Source organism: Meles meles, chromosome 13 (assembly GCF_922984935.1).
Source record: "Meles meles chromosome 13, mMelMel3.1 paternal haplotype, whole genome shotgun sequence".
Classification (NCBI taxonomy): domain Eukaryota; kingdom Metazoa; phylum Chordata; class Mammalia; order Carnivora; family Mustelidae; genus Meles; species Meles meles.
In genome coordinates, this window is record NC_060078.1 from 1,458,429 (window position 1) to 1,478,479 (window position 20,051).

A 20,051-nucleotide genomic window follows, 5' to 3' on the forward strand; every position below is an offset into this window, starting at 1 on the left:
GTCTGGAACATAAAATTTTGTCAGTGACACCTTATATCAGCAGGGTTTTTTGTCCTCTCATAAGAAGACCTAGGAATTATTCCTCTGTGCTAATCTGGTGGGATACCCACCCTGAAGAATTAGAAACAGTAAATAGTCCTTCTGTCCCTCTGTGGCTCAATTCATCGTGAGAATGCTGGGGTATGGGAGGTCTTGGTCTTTAGCAAGAAACGAAGTCTGCTCTTTAAACAATATGTTTTTAAGTAAACAATTTAGTGGGCTGTGGAAATATAAATGATCACATCTTTTTAACAGATCTGGCAACCTGGCTTCCCCTGTCCCCCCACCGAACTCGAATATTCCTGTATGGCTGGGTTGTGGTGGTCATGATCGCTAAACAGTCATTAAGTAACAGTGGGAAGTAGACAGTTGATGAGGAAAAATCAAGTAGTCATTCAGATGGTATTTTTGGTTACTTCATCTGCCTCTGAGCATATGGTCTAGTCGGCTGAAATAATTTAACAGTGACAAAATATATTTCAGTAACGGGAGATTAAAAACAACCTATTTATTTTCTTTTTTTCTTCCACCGTGATATTTTTATCTCTGTTAACAAATACAATGTTAGCCGTTTAAAATTTATGGAGACAGCCTCTGCTGAGTCCGCAGTATACCCCGACCTTCATCTTCTGTTTTACGTGTGTAAGCGTGTTTGCTTCGGCCGTGGTTCATGATTCAAATGTGTTACTATATTGGCCCGTAGACAAGAGGTCAGTGTGAGATGAAGTAACGTTTTTTTACTGGGCTGACCTGACCCTGCCGTGACTCATCTCTTGGACTCCCGTCCCCTCATGGCCCCCATGTGTGGGTAACTGACTAACTGGTCCCAGCAGTGTCCTGTCTCCCCATGGAACATTCCTGCCTCATCTCTGCCACTCCCAGTCTTAGGCACTGACCCACGTGGAGGTTTTCGAACGGGCTCACCGATTCTCTGGCAGTCTTTTCCTCAAAATGCGGGATCTCATTCCTCTCCCCTTGACTGTGGGCTGGACGCAGTGAGGCGCTCCTAGTCAGCAGAATGTGATGGCATCTGGTTTCCAGGACCAAGCTGTGAAAGGAGTCCTGCTGTCTGCCTCTCTCCCTCTGTCTCCCCCAGCCTTCCTCTCTTCTCAGATCTCTTCCTCTGGGGGAGGCCGGCTGCCATGTTGTGCGGGCACTCAAGCACCCCACGCGTGACTCCGCGGTAAGACACTGCGGCCACTAACGAGCAGCCGTGTGCGTGAACGATCTTGGGAACAGCCCCCTCAGCCCATTCAGACACTAAGACAGTGGTGGCCTTGGCTGACATCTTTTAACGGCAGCCTCCCGAGGGACCATGAGCCAGACCTGCCCGGATTCCTGACTCTCAGACACGCTGGGAAATAATAAATGTTCCTTGGTTCAAGCCTCTGGGTTTGGAGGGAACTTGTTTTGCAGTGGTTGATAACACGATAAGTCACTTAGCCCTTCTGGGTCACTTTTCTCATCTGGGACAAGAAACAGGGATGAAACAGCCCGGAATACGCTGATGGCAGTCTGTTCGCAGGTGAAAGGCTGAACCTCTCTGCTCCCCCTGCGTGGGCCTTTCTGCCTCCTCACCCGCCTCCGCAACTGACACCTGTCTCTGGCAAAAGCCGAGCCCACTCGGTATTTATCTCTTCTTGTTCTGAAAGACAGATCGATCAGACTGGGAATATGGTGGGAGAACCGTCTTTTAATAACTAAAGCTGTTTTTACACTTAATTAATTTTTGTAACTGCTCAGCCAGCCAACCTATTGGATCTCCTGTTTCTGAAAGGAACACCGTTTTATTAAAACTCATTGTTCTTTTATCTTCTTGGGAGAAGGATGGTTTCGGCTGTCGTGCTCTCCAATTGCGGCGGGTCAGCAGATGTCGCCCAGCCCTTCACTTCTGTCTGGTCCGTGTCCTGGCGTTGTTTAATTTCACCTGAGCTCCAGGTGATAATAGACGGCGTCCGTCGCGCACCTTTGTAGGAACAGTGCGGGCAAAGTGCCCATCTCGAGCTTCTGCAGACTCTAGGAGAACTCACCGAGTTCAAGTACGAGCAGTAGGCAGCTGCGAGCGCGGGTTGGTCAGTAAGTAGGACAGGAAATGGGGTTTGCACTTGCTCTGGCTCACAGGCCCGCTAAGAGGGCTCAGACAGTCTCGTGCTGCAGGTGAGGCCCTCCAAGTCATCCCCACTGTGTGCTCGAAATGGCAAAGTCAGGTGGGGGCGGAGGCCTCTCCACTCCTCGGTGGCTGATGGGGTCGGCCGACCTCTGCTCAGACATCCTGGCCAGAGCCCAGTGTGGGGCCAGAACCACCGAGCCCACCCTTGCCCACGCTGGTCAGTAGCACGGGCTGTCTGCGGGCTCATCACCGTGCATGCGGTGTCACGGCCCCCTGCGGAGGGCGGGAGGGGACGCCGCGGAGATGGGCCGCGGCCTGGGCAGTCAGAGCAGGGCGACCAGATCGCAGGCTCTGGATTCCCTGCAACTCCTGACCCGGCATCTCTCACATCATTGCTGCTCTCATCTCAGCAGTTTACCGGTGCCACTGGGAGAGGACCTGTCTGCCACCACGTCATTTGCTCTTACCAGGGAACAGACAGACCCATCAGTTGGTGGCACATCCTGGCTGCCGGCGGGTCCTGGGCACGAGAAGCCTCTCCCTGAGTTTTCGTCCCGCGTGTTCCCCTGTGAAGCAAGCCTCCGCAGGTGTAAATAAGTCCTCTAGTGTATGTGGCTGTGTGGCAGGGAGTTGTGGTGAGGAAATGCTTCCTCTGCAGAGTGGGCGAGGCCAGGCCGATCAGTCTGAGTGAGGAGCGGGGAGGGGGGCTCCCAGCTCTGTTAGGAAACTCACCGGAGCAGCGCCACACTCGGTGCCCCGTGGGGGCACACAAGGAACGCGGCAAGGCCTTCCTGCCCTCCAGGCACCTCAAGTGCTTTTGGACACCAAACGTATGTGTGATAGGTAGAAAGTATAAGAAAGTGCTGGCTACATCTGGTCCCCGGATGTAGTCCCCTCGCAGGGACTCTGCGACCTTCAGCCCAGTGGACAGAGGCTGGTGGCTTCCTCTGACCCCCGTGGCTAGAACCCGAGGCTCCGGCTCCTGGGTCCCAGCTCTTCCATAACAGGCCGTGTGTCCTGCCTGCCCCTAAAGTGTTGGCATCTCCCCCCGGCCTGGGACCCGTTTTCACTCAGCTCACCCCCTCCCCAGATGCTCTCACACACTCACCAGCAGCTTCCGTGGTCTCCTGCTTTTCCAAAGCTGCAACCGTGAGTCTTCCTGTGTTTGCCAGGTACCTCCTCTTGGTATCTCGCAGGAACCCCAAAATTTTCCATATAGGCTCGTCCTTCTTTCCCAGCGCAGCTCCTTACCCCGCCCACACCACTGGTTCGTGTTCCTTAGCGGGAGTGCCCCTCCTGTCCGGAACATCCAGGTAGGAAACCTGCAGCTCTGACTCCTTCCTTCTTGCTCTCCCCTTCCAATCCCCGCCCCATGGCTGTGCTGACCTCCTCTCCACATCTCTGGGACCCGGATCCAAGCCAGCTCACCACGGTCCCTTGCTGCATTGCCATCCTGGCCCCCTGGCCTCTCTTCTGTCCCCTCCGGGTGCTCCGTACACTACAGCCAAAGCGATGTTTCTGGAACCCAAGTCTCAAGTCTTGGTATTTTGCCGCTTCTGTGTCTGTTTTCTGTCTTCCATGTTGTTCTCTCCGTCACGATCTCCATCTCCCCTGCCCCCATCATTTCATCTCACCAGGTCAATTCTTGACCCCTCCGATCTCTGTGAAGGTGTCACTTCTGGTACACAGCGTTCTCAGAGCCTTCTCGACACTCCCGCCAGCGTGCCCTGCCCCCGCAATCTTCAGGGTGTGTGACCCCGTGCCATCATCGTTGGATGCTTGTCTGCACCTCATCAGGCACACGCAGCCAAGGTGAAGCTGCCTGGTCCCCACCGTGTCTCTGGAGACTTTCTTCCATCCAGCAAAGGCCGTGGGTCAGGGCTACGGGAAAAGAGTGGAACATGACAAGTGTCTGGAAGGGTGAGCTGTTGACAGATGGCAGGTCCTACACAGGCAGCCGCTGTCTCAGGCAGTGAATCCAGTCAGTGATCCTGAACGATCAGGCATTTACGATGATCAGACATATGCTGAGATGCATGGTTAATACATTGTTTTGCTTTACTTGTGTCTTTCTGCTTGGTAGAGGGTACTAACTAATCTAAAGTTAGTACAGTAGAATGATAGAGACCGCAGAACCAATACTAAATCCCCTGGGTTCGAATCTAGCCTTGTTGTGTCCTTTGTGCTACGTAAGCTCTCAGTGCCTCAACCTCCTCATCTGTAAAATGGGGCTATCCAAAGCACCGTGCAGAAGATCAGGGTGTGTGCAGTGTCTAGAGTGGGTCTCGGCGCCTCCCAAGCGTTCTGAGTGTTAGCAGCCTTGGTGGGTCCTTGTCTCCCTCCAGCTCCTCACTCTCCTGTAGGAGCTGGTGCTTACCATGGTCACTCACAGTTCTTGACTCGGGAGTCCAGGGTAAAAGAGTCCTTAGAGAAAGACCTCCTAGAAACGTATCCTTGGATTCATGTGATATTGTGAGACTCAGGCTCTCGTCACTTGGTTTAAACGGAGTCCTGACTGGGAAGAAGCCACCTTTAGCTTCTTGCTCTCTGTGTGAGCTGCGTGGGCAGGCTGCGTAGGCTCGCTGATCTCCACATGCCCCTCGTGAAACAGGACTTGTAAGCAGCCGGGTGGCCGTGGCAGGGACGAGAGCACGTGAGGCGCAGTAGGGATCTGTCAGTGGGCTTAGCATCATTTCACCCACTCGGGACGTAGCCACTCAGCACGTTCTGGGCTCCCACTTTGGTTTTGTGGTGGGGGTGCTGGATTGGCAGCGGGAGGGGAGGTGAAGGAGTGTTGCATATAGACTAGTCGGTCCCGCGTGGGGGAAGAAGGAAGCATTTACTTTCCGCGAAAGCATGGATGGCTGACCTGCCCCACTGTCGATTCTGCCGACCATATAGCCGATGCCTTGGTTCTCACACGTGGAAAGTAAGGCACTGGCCCCGTGAGCAACTTTCACTTTCGATTTTGTTCAAGTACAAGGTTAAATGGTTTGATCCATTAGCCAGTGTAATGCCCGTGGGGGAAAAAAGTTATTAGCCACGAATGCTATAAGCAAGCTGCAAAGTAAGAATTAATAATGCTTAATTAAAAGCCTGCACAGCGTGACTCTGGTTACTTCATTACTTACTGAATTTGTATCCGCATGTTTCCATGTATTGTCAAGGCTGTAGGTTAGATTCTCTCCCTCCCGTGCGTTCGCCAAGCTTGCTACGAAATCGTTGCCGATAGTAAACCGAAAGTTTATTTTCAACCAGATAATCTCAAAAGTCAAATTATGAATACCTTTGAAAAAAAAATTTGCAGCAAAAAAATACTTGAATTGGGACACAGATGCATTTTAATACCTTTATTAAAATGCAGGGTAAAATCTTCAAAAGTCCCAGCACTTGGGGCACTTGAAGGACGAAGGCCTTGTGATGGCTGGGTGGGGCTAGGCCTGCCAAGGCATGAGGGTTCCTCACCAGCCCCCTCTTTCGCAGTGGGGTCATCCTCCTGGGTGCCCCACCCATCATTTCCGTGGTGATCGAGCCAGCTGTATCCCCGAAGAAGCCGCTGAAGGGAAAGCTGGCTTCAAGAGGGAGGAAGCTCAGGCATGGTTTCTCTTTGATTATTGTACCGTTTGAGTAAAAATGCAGATGATTGGCAGAGCAAGTTGCATTTGGGAAAAATGTCAGACTTGGCCCCGCCCCCAGGGATTGCCCTCCTTGAAGATCTCACTTTACATTATGAAGAGCCAAAATGTCTCCAGTGGTCAGCTTTTGCACAACACGCAGCCCGTGCTGGCCCAGAGGAATGCTAGCTGGACAGACCTGTTCGGGTCTCCCCCAAGGGAGGGCTTAACGCTGCGGATGGTGCCGGCAGCCTCTGCTGGGGGGCACGCCCAGTCGACAATGCTGGGTTGGCAGAAGTCTGGGTAGGAAAATGACTAGCCATGGGACATTTCTGATCTGGGTTATATACAGAAGCCTTTCTTACCGGGTTTGCAGAAATCAGATTCCAAGTGGTTGCGAAATATATTTAGCTCTGTGGTCATGGCGATGTTTTTTAGTTTGATTTAATGTTGATGGATTAGAGTAAATTGTTTGTGCAGATGAGCTGAATAAATTCTGCCAGAGCTTCTATCTTATTCTGGTTTCACATTAAACCCTTAATTTACAGCTCTGTGCTATTGGCAGTCTTATTAGAGTGAGCCCTAGGAAAAGCTTGGCTGGTCCTTCCTCCTCCCTCCACTGTTATTCGGTGGATTTAAATCATTTAGCAACCTCAGAGGAGGGCTCCGAGGGGCCTAGAGGGAGAATTTTCATCTTGGGGTGTCCTTAAACCATCTTAAGATGTCTGGAGAGCTACCCTGATTTTAATGGCATTAATTTAACCACTATTGAATTATTTTATTTAATCTACTTTCCCCATCTCCCTTCCCTACCTTCGCAGATCCACAGAGCCCTGGGAATTTCCGGAGTATTTCCTTCCCACAGATAGGCAGTGCAAATATTAAAATGAAAAGGGAAGTGGAAATCCTTCCTTGGAAAAGATCACTCCCATACTGTTGTCCCCTCACATCGCCAGTGTGTGAGAAGTCCTGGGATGCAGGTCCTGCAGACGGGAATTCTCTCTCCCTCATCATTTGCATCCCCAGGGTCCACGGGCATCCTCCCACTTACTGTTGATTGAACTGGTGAATGCAGATGTGCTTGAGAAACTGATCAACTCATATGGTGTCTTTGTTCCCCTTAGGAGGACTGGAATGAAATTGACCCAATTAAAAAGAAAGACCTTCATCACAGCAACGGGGATGAGAAAGCACAGAGCATGGAGACCCTCCCTCCAGGTACTGCAGCTGTCCTCGGGGACCTGTCCCGCCCTGGGCTGGTGGCTGGTGGCTGGGAAGTCCTCTTGCTCAGAAACTGAATGAGTCGACTGTGGCCACTGGAGCCTGCGGGATAGAGAATGGATTTCATAGGGCCGCGGCAGACACTGCCCTGTAGCAATTTGCGGGGGACTTCCTTCCAGCCTATTAGTGGTGGTGAAATAAGTTTCCTAGGAGATGACCAGAATTTGTTGAAAGAAATTAAAAAAAAAAAAAAAAGAAGAAGAAGAAGATAGAAAATGCAGGATAATATATTGGTTCACAAATTTTTTTCAAAGACTAGTTTTTAGAGCAGTTTTAGGTTCACAGCAAACTTGTGCATAAAGGACAGAGATTCTGATATACCTCGTGGCCCTATACATGTGCACCTGCCCCACTGTCTGCTTATCCCAGCAGATGGTCCATTGCTACAATCAGGGCACCTGCATTGACACGTCAGTCACCCGGACTCCATAGTTCGCATTAGGATTCACTCTTGGTGGTGTACACTTGATGGGTTTTAACAAATGTATGGGGACGTGAATCCATCATTACAGTGACCTGTGGAATGACTTCACTGCCCTGAACATCCTCCGTGTTCCAACTCTTCAGTCCCTCCCTCCCCGCAGTCCCTGACAGCCACGGAACCTTTTCCCGTCTCCATAGTTTTGCCTTTTCCAGAATGTCATATGTTTAGAATCATACAGTATGTTGCCTTTTCAGATCGGCTTGTCTCATGTAGCAATATGTAACGAAGCTTCCTCCATGTCTTTTTGTGGCTCTTTGGTGTATTTGTTCTTACCACTGACTAGTATTCTGTTGTCTGGACCGCAGTTGATCCATTCACCTACTGAAGGACATCTGGTTGCTTCTAAGCTCTGGGAGTTGTGGATAGAACTGCTGTAAAGAGCTGTGTGCAGCAGGTGTTGGTGCAGATGGACGTCTTCAGTTCATTGGGCTAAATACCAAGGAGTAAGACTGCTGGGTCATATAGCAAGACTATGTGCAGGGTTGTGAGGAACTACCAAACTGTCTTCCAAAGCGGCTATACCATTTTGCATTCCCATCAGCAGTGAAGGAGAGTTCCTGTTGCTCCACGTCTTTGGAAGCATTTGGTGTTCTCAGTGTTTTCAATTTGGGCTATTATAATAGGTGGGAAGTAGAATCTCATTGTTTAAATTTGCATTTCCCTCATGATATATGATACTGAGTTCTTTAATATATGCATTTACTCTTTGTTTATCTTCTTTGGGGAGGTATCGGTTCAGGTCTTTCAACCATTTTTTTAAGTGGATTGCTCATTTTCTTATTGAATGTTAAGCATTCTTTGTGTATTTTGGACAACAGTCCTCCATCAGCTATGTCATTTGCAAATATTGTTTCTCAGTCTTTGGCTTGTCTTCTCATTTACTTGACAGTGCCTTTCCCAAAACAGATAGTTTAATTTTAATAAAGGTTAGCTTTATCAGTTCTTTCATGGATCACGACTGTGATGTTTAATCTAAAAAGCCATCACCATACCAGAGATCACCTAGGTTTCTTTTCCTATATTATGCTTCCTATGTTTTATAATAATTTGGTTTTATATTTAGGTCTGTGATCCATTTTGAGTTAATTTTTTGAGAAGGTTATAAGTTTTGTGTCTAGATTGATTGATTGATTGACTATTGATTTATTGCTTGCCTGTGGTTGTCCACTTGTTCCAGCACCATTTGTTGGAAAGACTATCTTTGCCTCATTGTATTGCCTTTGCTCCTTTGCCAAAGATGAGTGACTCTATTTATGTGGGTCAATTTTGGACTCTCTCTTCTGTTCCATTTCTCTATTACCCTGTTCTTTTCACAATACCACTTTGTCTTGATTACTTTATGGTAATTCTTGAATTCAGTTAACATCAGGGCTCCTACCTTGTTCTTTCTCTTTAATGTTGTGTTGGTTATTCAGTTTGTTTGTTTGTTTGTTGCCTTTCAGTTACTTTAGAATCTGTTGACACCCACGGAATAACTTTCTGGGATTTTCATGTAAATTCTGACAAATTTATGATCAAGGTGCTAAGAATGACATCTTGACAATATTGAGGCTTCCTACCCATGAACGTGGAATCTCTCTCTATTTATTTAAAGTTCTTTTTATTTTTATCATTGGTTTTAGGGTTTTGCTCATATAAATTTTGTGCCTATTTTGTTAGGAATATACCAAAGTATTTACATTTGGGGGAGTGCTAAAGTAAATGGTATGTGTTTTTACTTTCAAATTCCCTTTTTTTGTTGTTCATATATAAGAAAACCATTGACTTTTGTATAATATCCCTGTATCCTGCAACCTTGTTGTAATTACTTACTAGTTCTAGGAGTTTTTTATTCTTTCAAGTTTTCTATATAGACGGTCATATCATTTGCAAACATCTTCCTTCTTAATCTGTATTATACTTTTTTGTTTCCTTGTCTTATCGTTACTGCATTAACTGGGACTTACAGTATGATGTTGGAAAGTGGTGCACATCCTTGCCATGTTTCTGATTTCAGCAGGAAAGCTTCTAGTTTCTCACCATTAAGTATGAAGTTAGCTCTAGGGTTTTGTTTTTGTTTTGTTTTGTTTTTTGATTTTTATCTATTTATTTGACAGAGAGAGATCACAAGTAGGCAGAGAGGCAGACAGAGAGAGAGAGGAGGAAGCAGGCTCCCCACCAAGGAGAGAGCCCGATGCGGGGCTTGATCCCAGCACCCTGGGATCATGACCTGAACCGAAGGCAGAGGCTTTAACCCTCTGAACCACCCAGGTGCCCCTCTAGGTTTTTTGTAGATGTTCTTTATCAAGCTGAAGAAGTTTTCTTTCTGTTCTTCGTTTGTGGAGAGTTTTTATCATGAATAAGTTGGATTTTGTCAAGGGGATTACATTAATTGATTTTCACATGTTGAGCCAGCCTTGTACATGTAAGATAGATCTTGCTTGATAGGTCATGGTATATAATTCTTTTTGTACATTGGTGGATTTAATTTGCTAATATTTTGTTGATTTTGCATCTATATTCATAAGAGATATTGGTTTGCTCTTTTCTTGTAATGGCCTTGTCTGGTTTTGTTATTAGGGTAATGCTGGCTTCATAGAATGAGTTAGGAAGTATTCCCTCTGTGTCAATATTTTGAAGGCGATTATAGAGAATTAGTATGGTTTATTCCTTAAATGTTTGGTAGATTTCACCAGAGAACCCATCTGGGCTCAGTGCTTTCTGTTTTGGAAGTAGATTTCTTGGAGATAACATACAGTCAGTTGGGTCTTGTTTTTCGATCGGTTCTGACAATCACTGTCTTTTAATTGTATATTTAGACTATTGCCATTTAAAGTGGTTACTAATATAGCTATCTTGATATATACCATATTTATTACTCTTTTCTATTACTTGCCCTTGTTCTGTTCTGATTTTTGTCTTCTACACTTTCTTCTGCTTTCCGTAGCTTTCATTGAGCATTTTATATGACTGCACTTTTCTCTGCTATTTTTTCACTTTGTTTTAGTGGTTGCTCTAGAGTTTGCAATATGTATTTACAATGAATCCAAGTCTAATTTCAAATAGCACTAGCCCTCTTCACAGTTAGTGTATCTTATAACAAAATATTAAGAATTCTTCCCTCTCATTCCTTGTATCATTGCTGTCCTTCATTTCACATATATGTGTGTACATAAACATGTATATAAGCATACATAATCAAATACATTGTTGCTATTATTATTTTGAACAAACTATTACCTACTAAATAAGAGTAGGAAAACTAAAGTTGTCATTTTACCATCACTTATTCCTTCTCTGATGTTCTCACTTTCATTATGGAGATCTGCCCTATACCATTTTCCTTCTTTCTGAAGAGCTTCTTTTAATAGTTCTTGCAAGGCAGGTCTACTGGCAACGTATTGCCTCAATTTTCGTTGTCTGGGAGAGTCTTTATTTCTCCTTAACTTTTGAAGATTATTTTCACAGAGTATGGAATTCTAGGTTGGCATTTTTTTTCTCTCAGCACTTAAAGATATATCATTCCACTCTCTTCTTGCTTGCATGGTTTATGAGAAGTTGGATAGAATTCTAATCTTTGTTTCTCTAAAGCTATCCCCCCCCCCCCCGCCATCTTCTTTCAACAGTTTTTAAAAAATCATTAATTTTCTACAGTCTGAATGAGCTATGTCTAGGTATAGTTTTTGTTATGTTTTTGTTTGTTTGTTTTTGTTATTTATCCTGCTTGGTGTTCTTGAGATTCCTGGAGCTGTGTTTTCGTGTCTAACATTAATTTGAGGAAATTCTCAGTCATTATCACTTCAAATAATTCTTTTATTCCTGTCTCTCTTTCTTCTCGTTCTGGTATTCTCATTACCTGTGTGTGTACACTCTTGGTAGTTGCCCACCATTTCTTGGATACTCTGTTCTGATTTTTTTCAGGTTTTTGGTTTTTTTTTTTTAATCTTTGATTTTCCATTTGGAAGTTTCTGCTGACTTATCAAACTCAGACTCCAAGATTCTTCCATCAGCGGTGTCTAGCTTACTGATGAGTCCATCAGACCCATTCTTCATTTCTGTTGCAGTGGTTTTGATCTCCAGTAATTCTTTAAGATTTTTTAAGACAATTTTCATCTCTCTGTTTACATTATTCATTTGTTCTTCCACGTTGTCTCCTTTTCCTATTACAGCTTTAAACATACTAATTACGGTTGTTTTAAATTCCTGGTATAATAATTCCAACATCCCTGCCATGTCCGAGTCTTGCTTTGTCTCTCTTCAAGCTATGGGTTTTTTTTTTTTTTTTTTTTTTGCTTTTTATTATGCCTTATAAGGTTTTCTTCAACACTGGGTATGATATGCCCAGGAAATAGGGCTTTAGTGATATGGTGTTAAGTTCTAGAGGGGAGAGGGGACACGTTCGATATTCCTATGCTAGGTCTGTGCCCTGGGCTGTCACCTTCACAAATGCTTCTCAGTTTCTCTCCCACAGAGGTGGGACAAGTTGGCTGGAGGTGATTAAAAAGGAGTATTTCCCTTCCTCCATGTGGAAGGCTAGGGGCAGGCTGGAGTTGACTATTTCCCTTTCCCCAGGGTAGTTGGGATCTGATAAACTCCCAACAGGTTAGCGGTGGTAGAATAGTTTCCCTTGAGGGCAAGCCTTGTTAAGAACAGAATGCTCTAGCATATTTCAAAAGGATTTTCTTGCCTTCTCCCCCTGCTAAAAGCAGGAAGGGATCTGTCTCCCCATATTCATGATGAGAAACCTAGTGAAGCTTCTGAATCACAGAGGTATGGGACCCACCTGTGGCCCTTGCCCCTGGAGTCTTTATCTCTTGGGCTCATCCACAGTGATCTCCAGCTGCTCATCCCCTACAGCTCGGGCTTCATTACCCAGACAGGGTTCCCTGAGAGCTTGTTGCTCCAGTAAGTTGTGCTTCTCTGTATTCAGCTGTTGGTCTCTCCAGTTTTTGGGGTGGCAGGGTGCTCTCTGATCTCGCTGCTCTGAGCCAGCTAAGAAGAGTTTTTCATTTTTAGCCTCATGTTTAGCTTTTTGCTTATTATTAGGGTGGAGTGATGACTTCCAAGCTCTTTATACACTGAACCAGAAACCAGAAGTTGGTTCATGGAATTTTTACTTTGATGGTGCTGAAGAGTTTGTATATTCATGTCTCTTACTGAGGTCGGATAAGCTTCACCCCCGGGGGGAGTGTAGGCTGTCTTTTGTCTACACCCTTCCCGTTGTCCCAGGTGCACTAGACGGGAATGTGTGTGTGCTCGCAGTAGTTGTGTCTGCTAGGATGGTCTCCTCTCTTCTTCCCCAACTCCTAGGTGAGTCATGCTGCCTGAGCCACAGTTCCTTCCTGTGTAAAACAGGCATTACCCACGCAGTGGGGAACATCTGAATGGAATACTTAGCTAATAAGGTTTTCTTTATCATAATGATAGGATATGCTTCTGCTGTGTGGATTAATGAGAGATTTCCTGTGAAACAAGTGTTCTAGTGGATTTTAAGACATATACGGAAAGGAAGGGGGAAGCCATCTTCAGGGCGTATCCTAGACGTTACTAGTAAGAGTTCCTCCCTAGTCAAAATCAGCTCAGTGATGGTATTGACCCTGGCTTTCATGCTTTCAGCTATTATACCGTTGATTTTCTTTAGAGATAGGAATGTACTGATTCTCTTTTGAACCATTACTAATAACTCTTGACGAAGGCCCCATGTCCTTTTATTTTGCCAAAGGACTTTATCTGTTTTCATTGTGACCTTTTTTTTCTCATCAAATCAGCATACACGTGAGTTTTTCCTTTAGAAGTTATTTTGCTATGGTTAAGAAGCCTGTTTTCCACAGGAATGACGGGCACTGCCAGAATTTTGTGGTCTGGAAGGAACCACTGTTCATCACACTTGCCACCATGTAAAGTGGGTTGCTCAGAAACTCAGTAGCTTCCTGTGTTCTAGGTGTTGGCTATCTAGCAGTCACAGACAGATGGGTGGGAGGAGGCAGCACGAAGCTGAATATAGGAGCCTGGTGTCTTCCAGCGTGGCCCCAAACCCCTGCCGGGTGTGGGAGCTGGAGTAAAGAAAGCAGTGGTGCGTCCCAGGCAACGGCTGCAGCTGCTTTGATCAAACACCCTATTAGCAAAAAATATTTTGAGTATAGATCACTGTTCCTCTGCCTATGTTAAAATACTCCTAGATTAAACACATATTAACACTCTAATCTACTAATGCATTCCAACGCATATTTTAATTATGGCAGTGAAAGGGAGTAGGAAAAATACTTGAAAATCTCTACCATTTCTTTACCCCAGAAAGGTGTCTGACCTGGCCCCTCTTTGGACACCTCTATTCTTGGGTCAGCCATGACCACGAAAGCCCAGGTCATTGTTTTAGCTCGATTTCCTGTTTCAGCCCAGCCTGCTTTTGGGTAGAGTCTGGAATTTCAGTAACACATGCCAGGCAAGTAGCTGTGGCCAGGGGGACGCCTGAAGGTGGGGGCCTCTTGGAAGCTCGGTCACACGTGCTCCAGCCGTAGATTCATGGGGCTTGTTGTGTATGGACCAAGCTGCGCCCTGAGCCAGAGCACAGCCGAGAAGGGCTCTGTGAACGCTATGTGGGAGCAAAACCATCAAGGTGAACACCAGCAGCCAAATTTATAAGCAGCCCTGTCCGACATTTGCCTTTTAGAGACCTGTGATTTCCTCGCCAAGTTCTCCAGTCGAAACCCTGTCCGTGAAGGAGGTCTGGGAACTGGGAGGAGAGATCACTGTCATCAGGGCGACCGGGTGCGGCTGTGACGCAGGCTGCTCTTGACCTCGCTCAGGTCATGCTGGCCGGGAGTCCTGTGGAAGCTCCCTAAACCCCCCAGTCCCTCAGTGACTCCTCCGTCTCCCTCCGTGGAGCCGTACCTGGTCTGCAGCACAGGCAGCTTACAAGTCCGACAGCTCCCCGCTGGTCGGCTGAAGAAAGGAGGTTTTGCTCTGTTTCCTTTGCTCCCAGGGTGGGCTTCCTGGTGCCCTGCAGAGGAGGCCGTGATCACACTCGTGGGGAGAGTCCTGCTAACCCCCCCCCCCCCCAAACCCCGGTGCTGCCAGGGAGTCTGCTGGCTTCAGAGAGGGAGCTCAGCATTCTCAAGTGGACACATTCTTCCAGGACGACTGCTTTCTAGAAGTTGAGGAGACGCTGCAAGGTTTGGGAACTCTTGAGCACGTTGGGCCAGCTCTCCCCGTGTCCTGTTTCCAGCGTTTCTGCCATTTCTGAAATAGTGGCTGCATAGCAGCTAGAATGTGAGAGTGGTCTTCGAGAGGCACAGGGAGTGGGCACAAGAACAGGACAGCATCCCGAGCCGGGCCCCGGGTCTCGGGACTCAGCACCACCCCCAGGTGTCTGGCCTTAGAAAAATGGTGACTCTTTTGCTGTTCCGTTTTCCTTCTGTGTGAAACAGAGACACTTTCGTGCTCTGAGAGCCCTTTGATTCTGTTGTTTTAACTCTGTCTTTCTGTTGCCTTTCAGTCTTTCTTCCCAGATTAGGATCGCCAGTCGCCCTGCGTTGGAGAGGGGGTAGGACTACTTCTTTGTGTTCTCGCCTCCCTCCTTGCAGATTTCACAGTCTGGAGTGGAAAGCCTTTGGCCCCGAGGTGCCCGGACCAGTTCTTTCCAGTCCAGCCCCTGAAGTTTGTTTCTGGTGCTGATTTTCAAAGTGTTGCTTCAAAGAGAGTGGGGGGGTTTTTTTGTTTGTTTGGTTTTTTGAAAACCTGATGGGAATGAATTTTATCTTTTCTCCCCCCGGGTACAGAAAAAGCTTTCTGTTTTGAAAAATTAGTTTTTCCCAGTAATTGTCCCTCCTGCATTCTCTCCTCGTGTGTCCTTGGCTGCTTCTCTCAATCTGGTTGATGAGATTAGCAGGCAGGATGGCCCAGGATGCCAGACAGTGAAGAACAGAGGCAGGACAGGGTGGGAAGGCCCAGGTCTGTCTTTGGGGCCGGCTGGGGATGGGGTCCTTCCTAGGAAGCGCTTGTTCTCCAGATGGTGACGTGCCCTTTGAGAGGTTTTTTTTTTTTTTTTGCCTTTCTGAAACCGTGGTGTCATTCCCATGTTCCATTATACTGTTGTGTAAGGGGGCGAGGCCTCCGAGAGACTCGGATGGGGAGAGAGTGGAGAAGGGGGAGCACCGACTGCTTCTTGGCTTGTCTGGGAGGAACCCCCCATCCGTTGCGGTGTCTTCTCCCGCCCCTGCCCTGCCCACTGCTGCCTCATTACCTGAGACAGTAGATTTCTCAAAACAGAAATCGCTCACGTTCAGGCGGAGATGAATGACACGGGAATGGCGAAATGTGTGATAGAGCCTCCATCGCGCTGTGCACTGCCGTGGACGCTAATGGAAACGTTTTAGCTTTTCTGCTTCCCAACTGCCAGAAGAAAGATGAGATGAACCACTTGTGTATTTATCCAGCATGGCTGCAGAGTCGGGAGAAACGCTCCCCTGACCTTTTCTCCTTCTGAGGGATTTATCGGGTTCCAGCATTGTATGTTTTTTTTTTTTTTAAATCATGGTTAAGTTACACATAACATAAAAATTTACCATTTTAACCATTTCTATACGTACGGTCGAGAGGCATGAAGCGCACTCAGACTGTCATGCAACCATCCCTCAGTCCATCTCTAGAACTTTCTCAATTTCCAGACTGAAACTCTGTCCCCATGAAACACTAACTCCCATCCCCCTCCCGCAGTCCCTGGTGGCCACCGTTCTACTTCCTGTCTACTCCGCTCGGCTCCACCCGTCAGATAAGTGGGATCACACGGTTCTTGTCCTTCCACGAGTGGCGTCTCTCACTCGGTGCAGCGTCCTCCAAGGTCATCCATGTTGTAGCCTGGGTCAGGGTCTCCTTGCTTCTTAGGGTTGACCACTCCTCCCTGGTATCTCTGTGCCGTGTGCCCTGTGAGCTGCATTGTCCGGGGGTCCCTGTGTGACGGCCGTGGGACAGCAAGCTCTGTGCGCCTCACTGTGACCAAGGCCCAGGGCTCCGCACAGCGTTGTCATTAGGAAACTAAGTGGCTGAGTAGCCTTCGGGGAAGCATCTTTTTAAACAACGTGTTATTTGTGGAAAAGTTAAGAAATTCAGATAAGCAAAAATAAGGTTATTCACAGGTGCCCCCCCACCCCACCAGCCCACAGTAACCCCTGGGACTCCGCCACTGCCTGTTCCCCGCACCCGTGCTGGGCGTGTGTCCAGGTGTGCTTACCCACCTGGCTGAGGTGGGCCAGATGGGCCAGGCCCAGGGACAGGAGGCCTGGGGCCCCAGACACCATGTCTGAGTCAGCTCCGGGGCTTTCCAGTGTGTTTGTGAGATGTTACGAAACGTCCCGTAGTCCTCCAGGCAAGTAACACTGCTGAGGATTTGGGGGATTCGCTGAAAAGTCTACCCACACATGGTCGTCTCTCCCGGTAATAGTCCCTCAGCGTTCTTCCCGAGTCTGTCATGGAGGATGCCACCCTCCTCCCTCCTCCTGCCTGTCTCCTCCCGCGGCCTCCTGGGATGGCTCAGGACAGGACAGGCCACAAGCAGCCCCCACCAGCCTCTTACACCAACATTTCCCTCCATGCGGCACCACACTGGACTTCACCTGCCTCTTCCTGGAGTGTCTTATCATAAACACCTCCTCGTGTCCATAAATACATCCTGTACAGCATTTCTAATGACAGCGATGTACCCGTTACCTAAGCCCTTTGAACTTATCCCGCGTTGTAGGACCTAGAGAGGGTTTCTAGCAAACATCCATAGAGGTAAATTGTTATATGCCCCTAATTACTTGCCGGAAATAAATCCCTAAAAGTGAAATTGCAGGGTCAGTGGCAAGGCATGTGTTTAAGGATTTTTCTTTTTATATCAGTTGCCAAATTGTCTTCCAAAGAAAGGGGCCTGTTTCCTTGCCCCCCAGGCAACATTAAAAAACAAACCTTCTAATGTCCTTCCCCCAAACCTTCCAGCAAGTAGGAGAGAAAAACCAAGGGCCTAAATCAAGTCAGTAGCCAGGAGTGTGATAAAGCTATTAAAGTAGAACGGTCTTGAACTTTAATCAGTCAAACTCGAGCATCCGGAACAATTCAGACGGCGGCTCGCACTGTCCGTGCTGGCACGCCGCACCTGAGCTCCTGTCTTCCGCTCCGGGCACAGGGTTTTCCAAGATGCTCATGAGCTAGAGTAGGTCCAGACGATGTGACTCAGATGTGAGGGGGCCGGAAACAGCGTCTGATGAGGAGCACTTAAAATAACGGCTTGTTTTTACAGAAGGCCTTAGAAGGGGGAAATGGAATCGTGATGTCCAAATATTTGGAAGGCGGCCACAGAAAAGAGGCTGAAGTCTCATTTTTTTCTCTCCATTGGAGACTCGGGAGAGTGGAAGTCACAGGCAGGCAGTTTTTATTGTATAAGGAAGCGCGCGCCAGCAATTCCAGCTGTCTGGTGAAACAGGGTCCTCTTGAAACAATGACTTCTCCATCACTGGAAACTCCTGAGCGGTGGCTGGAGGCTAGGGGCTGTGGTGGAGAGATCTTCCCATACTTGCAGAGAAACAGCGTCCCTGGTTCCTTCTGCCTCTGATCATAGGGGATGTCCGCGTTCGAGAGACGGACCCATGGCTTCAACTCAGAGACTCCATCCCACCAGCCACCAGGGTGCTGGGGAGGCGAGAGGGTGCTTGCCAGCAGAAGTGGGACCTGCACAGACCCTGGGGTGCCTTTGGTGCTTCCCTTAAATCCCTTTAAAGTGAGTTGTTGGCCACAGTGGAAGGAGCACGGCATGGGGAAGAGAGGGAGCTGGGTTTGCACTGTGGTACCATCATGTTTCACGTTAACCTCTAAGTTTCCGTTCCCCGATCTGTAAAATGGGCACAGTAATAATAATACATATTTTCCAGGGTGATTGTACGGTGTGGCTTGGGTTGGGTGAAGTGTCTGTCCTGGGGTCCTGGTTAATAGGCTCCTTTCTCTCTGCCTGTACCTTCTATGCGTCAGTGTCCATTCTCTTCACTTTGATACTTCTCCTAACATTAGGGATAAAATAGGTGATGAGTAGAGACCACGTGCAGCAAACTAGAGTCATTATAATTAGACACTGTCCCTTAGGGGAAAAATGAGTTTCCGTTTGAAATTTGGAAAAGAGACAGACAAAGATTCCGTGGTTTGCAGCCAGGCCTAGGCCTTATAACGCAAAGCAGAACTGCCTCACGGTGTTTTTATAGCTACTTTGATGGCACCAGTCATTTTAAATAAATTAAGGGTACGTACCCTCTAACATCTGATGTTTTTTCTTTTATTTTCATTAAGCGATTAAAGGACTTCTAATCTCTTCTTCGAATTTCCTCTTCTTTGGTCCTTAAAAATGAGTTGTGTAGGATTTCTTATTTCAGGAGACAGCTTCTCATGGGTGAGCAAAACTTCCTGTCCTACCAGCTATCCAGTGACAAGAAATAACAAAGTATTATTTACGTGTCTTTGTCACTAAATGGATATACTTGTTTGTGGTCCCAGCCTTGCCCCAGTCTCCCCTTTCATGCTGCAGCGTTATGACCTTCTAGAGGAAAAATATCAGGGATTTTTTTTTTCTCTCTTAAGCATAGTAAAATTACATTCCATTTGAGATCAACCAGGAGGTTAAAATAAATCTGAGAGCTTTGTCCTTTGATTTAAAATACATTCTATTTCCCTTCTTGGCTGCTTTCCCGGAAGGGGCTGCTCTGTTTTACACAGACTAGCTTTCAATTTGTTTAAGCCGTCCTTCCTGGGGAGGGTTGGAGGGAAGGACTACAACCCAGCACAGCCATGATAGAGCAGCAGCGAGTGCAGAATCTAGAAGCTTCCTGTCCCCCGTGCTCCCCCCACCCCCCAAATCCGCTGGCCTGGTGGGACCCACGCCGGCCCAGGCACTTTCCTTCCCCTCGTACACCTGTGAGTGTGGACAACCAGGCTGTCCTCGGGGACACATGGCAGCCAAGTCCTGATCTGCCCAGGGACCGTTCCCACCTGAGGTCGCCGACGTAGGGACCACGTGGGTATGTCCCTGAGCACTCGGGTTTTCATATTTTTGTGATATTAACCCTTTGAAGGTTCCTTTTCATAGATTGACGTCATTGTTGCCTTAAAGATGAGGCTTAGTGAAAGGAGAATTTTAAGGAAGAAATGACGTCCTTTGGAAATGTGGCACTCTTTTAAATCAAATTTAACTGAACGAGTCATCCAAATGCAAGCAGGTCCCTGGTTAGGAAAGTGTCTTTTCCAAAAGATCAGTTTTAGGGTTGGTGATTAGGACCTAGAATGAGCTTTGCTGTGGAAATGCCATCCCGGGTGGCACTTGGGACCCCCGCGGAAGCTGGGACGGGTCCCCGACCTCAGGCCACAGAGCAGGGCCTCCCGTGGGCTTTGGCATCTGTGCTGCCCGCGGCCTCCGTCTGGGCCCCACTGACCATGTGTGCTGATGATCACCAGCTGGTCTCTGCGCCCGAGGGCCACCGTGCCATTCCGCAGTGTGGATGAGAGCAGGGCAGGTGGTGGCGGGGGG

At 47.5% G+C, this 20,051-nt stretch overlaps 1 protein-coding gene across 1 annotated transcript in view; it reads left to right on the plus strand.

Moving 5' to 3' along the window:
* GALNT2 (polypeptide N-acetylgalactosaminyltransferase 2) overlaps nucleotides 1-20,051 on the plus strand; it is a 181,189-nt gene that overhangs the window by 89,989 nt on the left and 71,149 nt on the right. Inside the window, exon 2 of the mRNA XM_046026557.1 lies at nucleotides 6,888-6,981. Coding sequence (XP_045882513.1) covers nucleotides 6,888-6,981 — 94 coding nt within the window. The remainder of the gene's footprint in view (nucleotides 1-6,887; nucleotides 6,982-20,051) is intronic.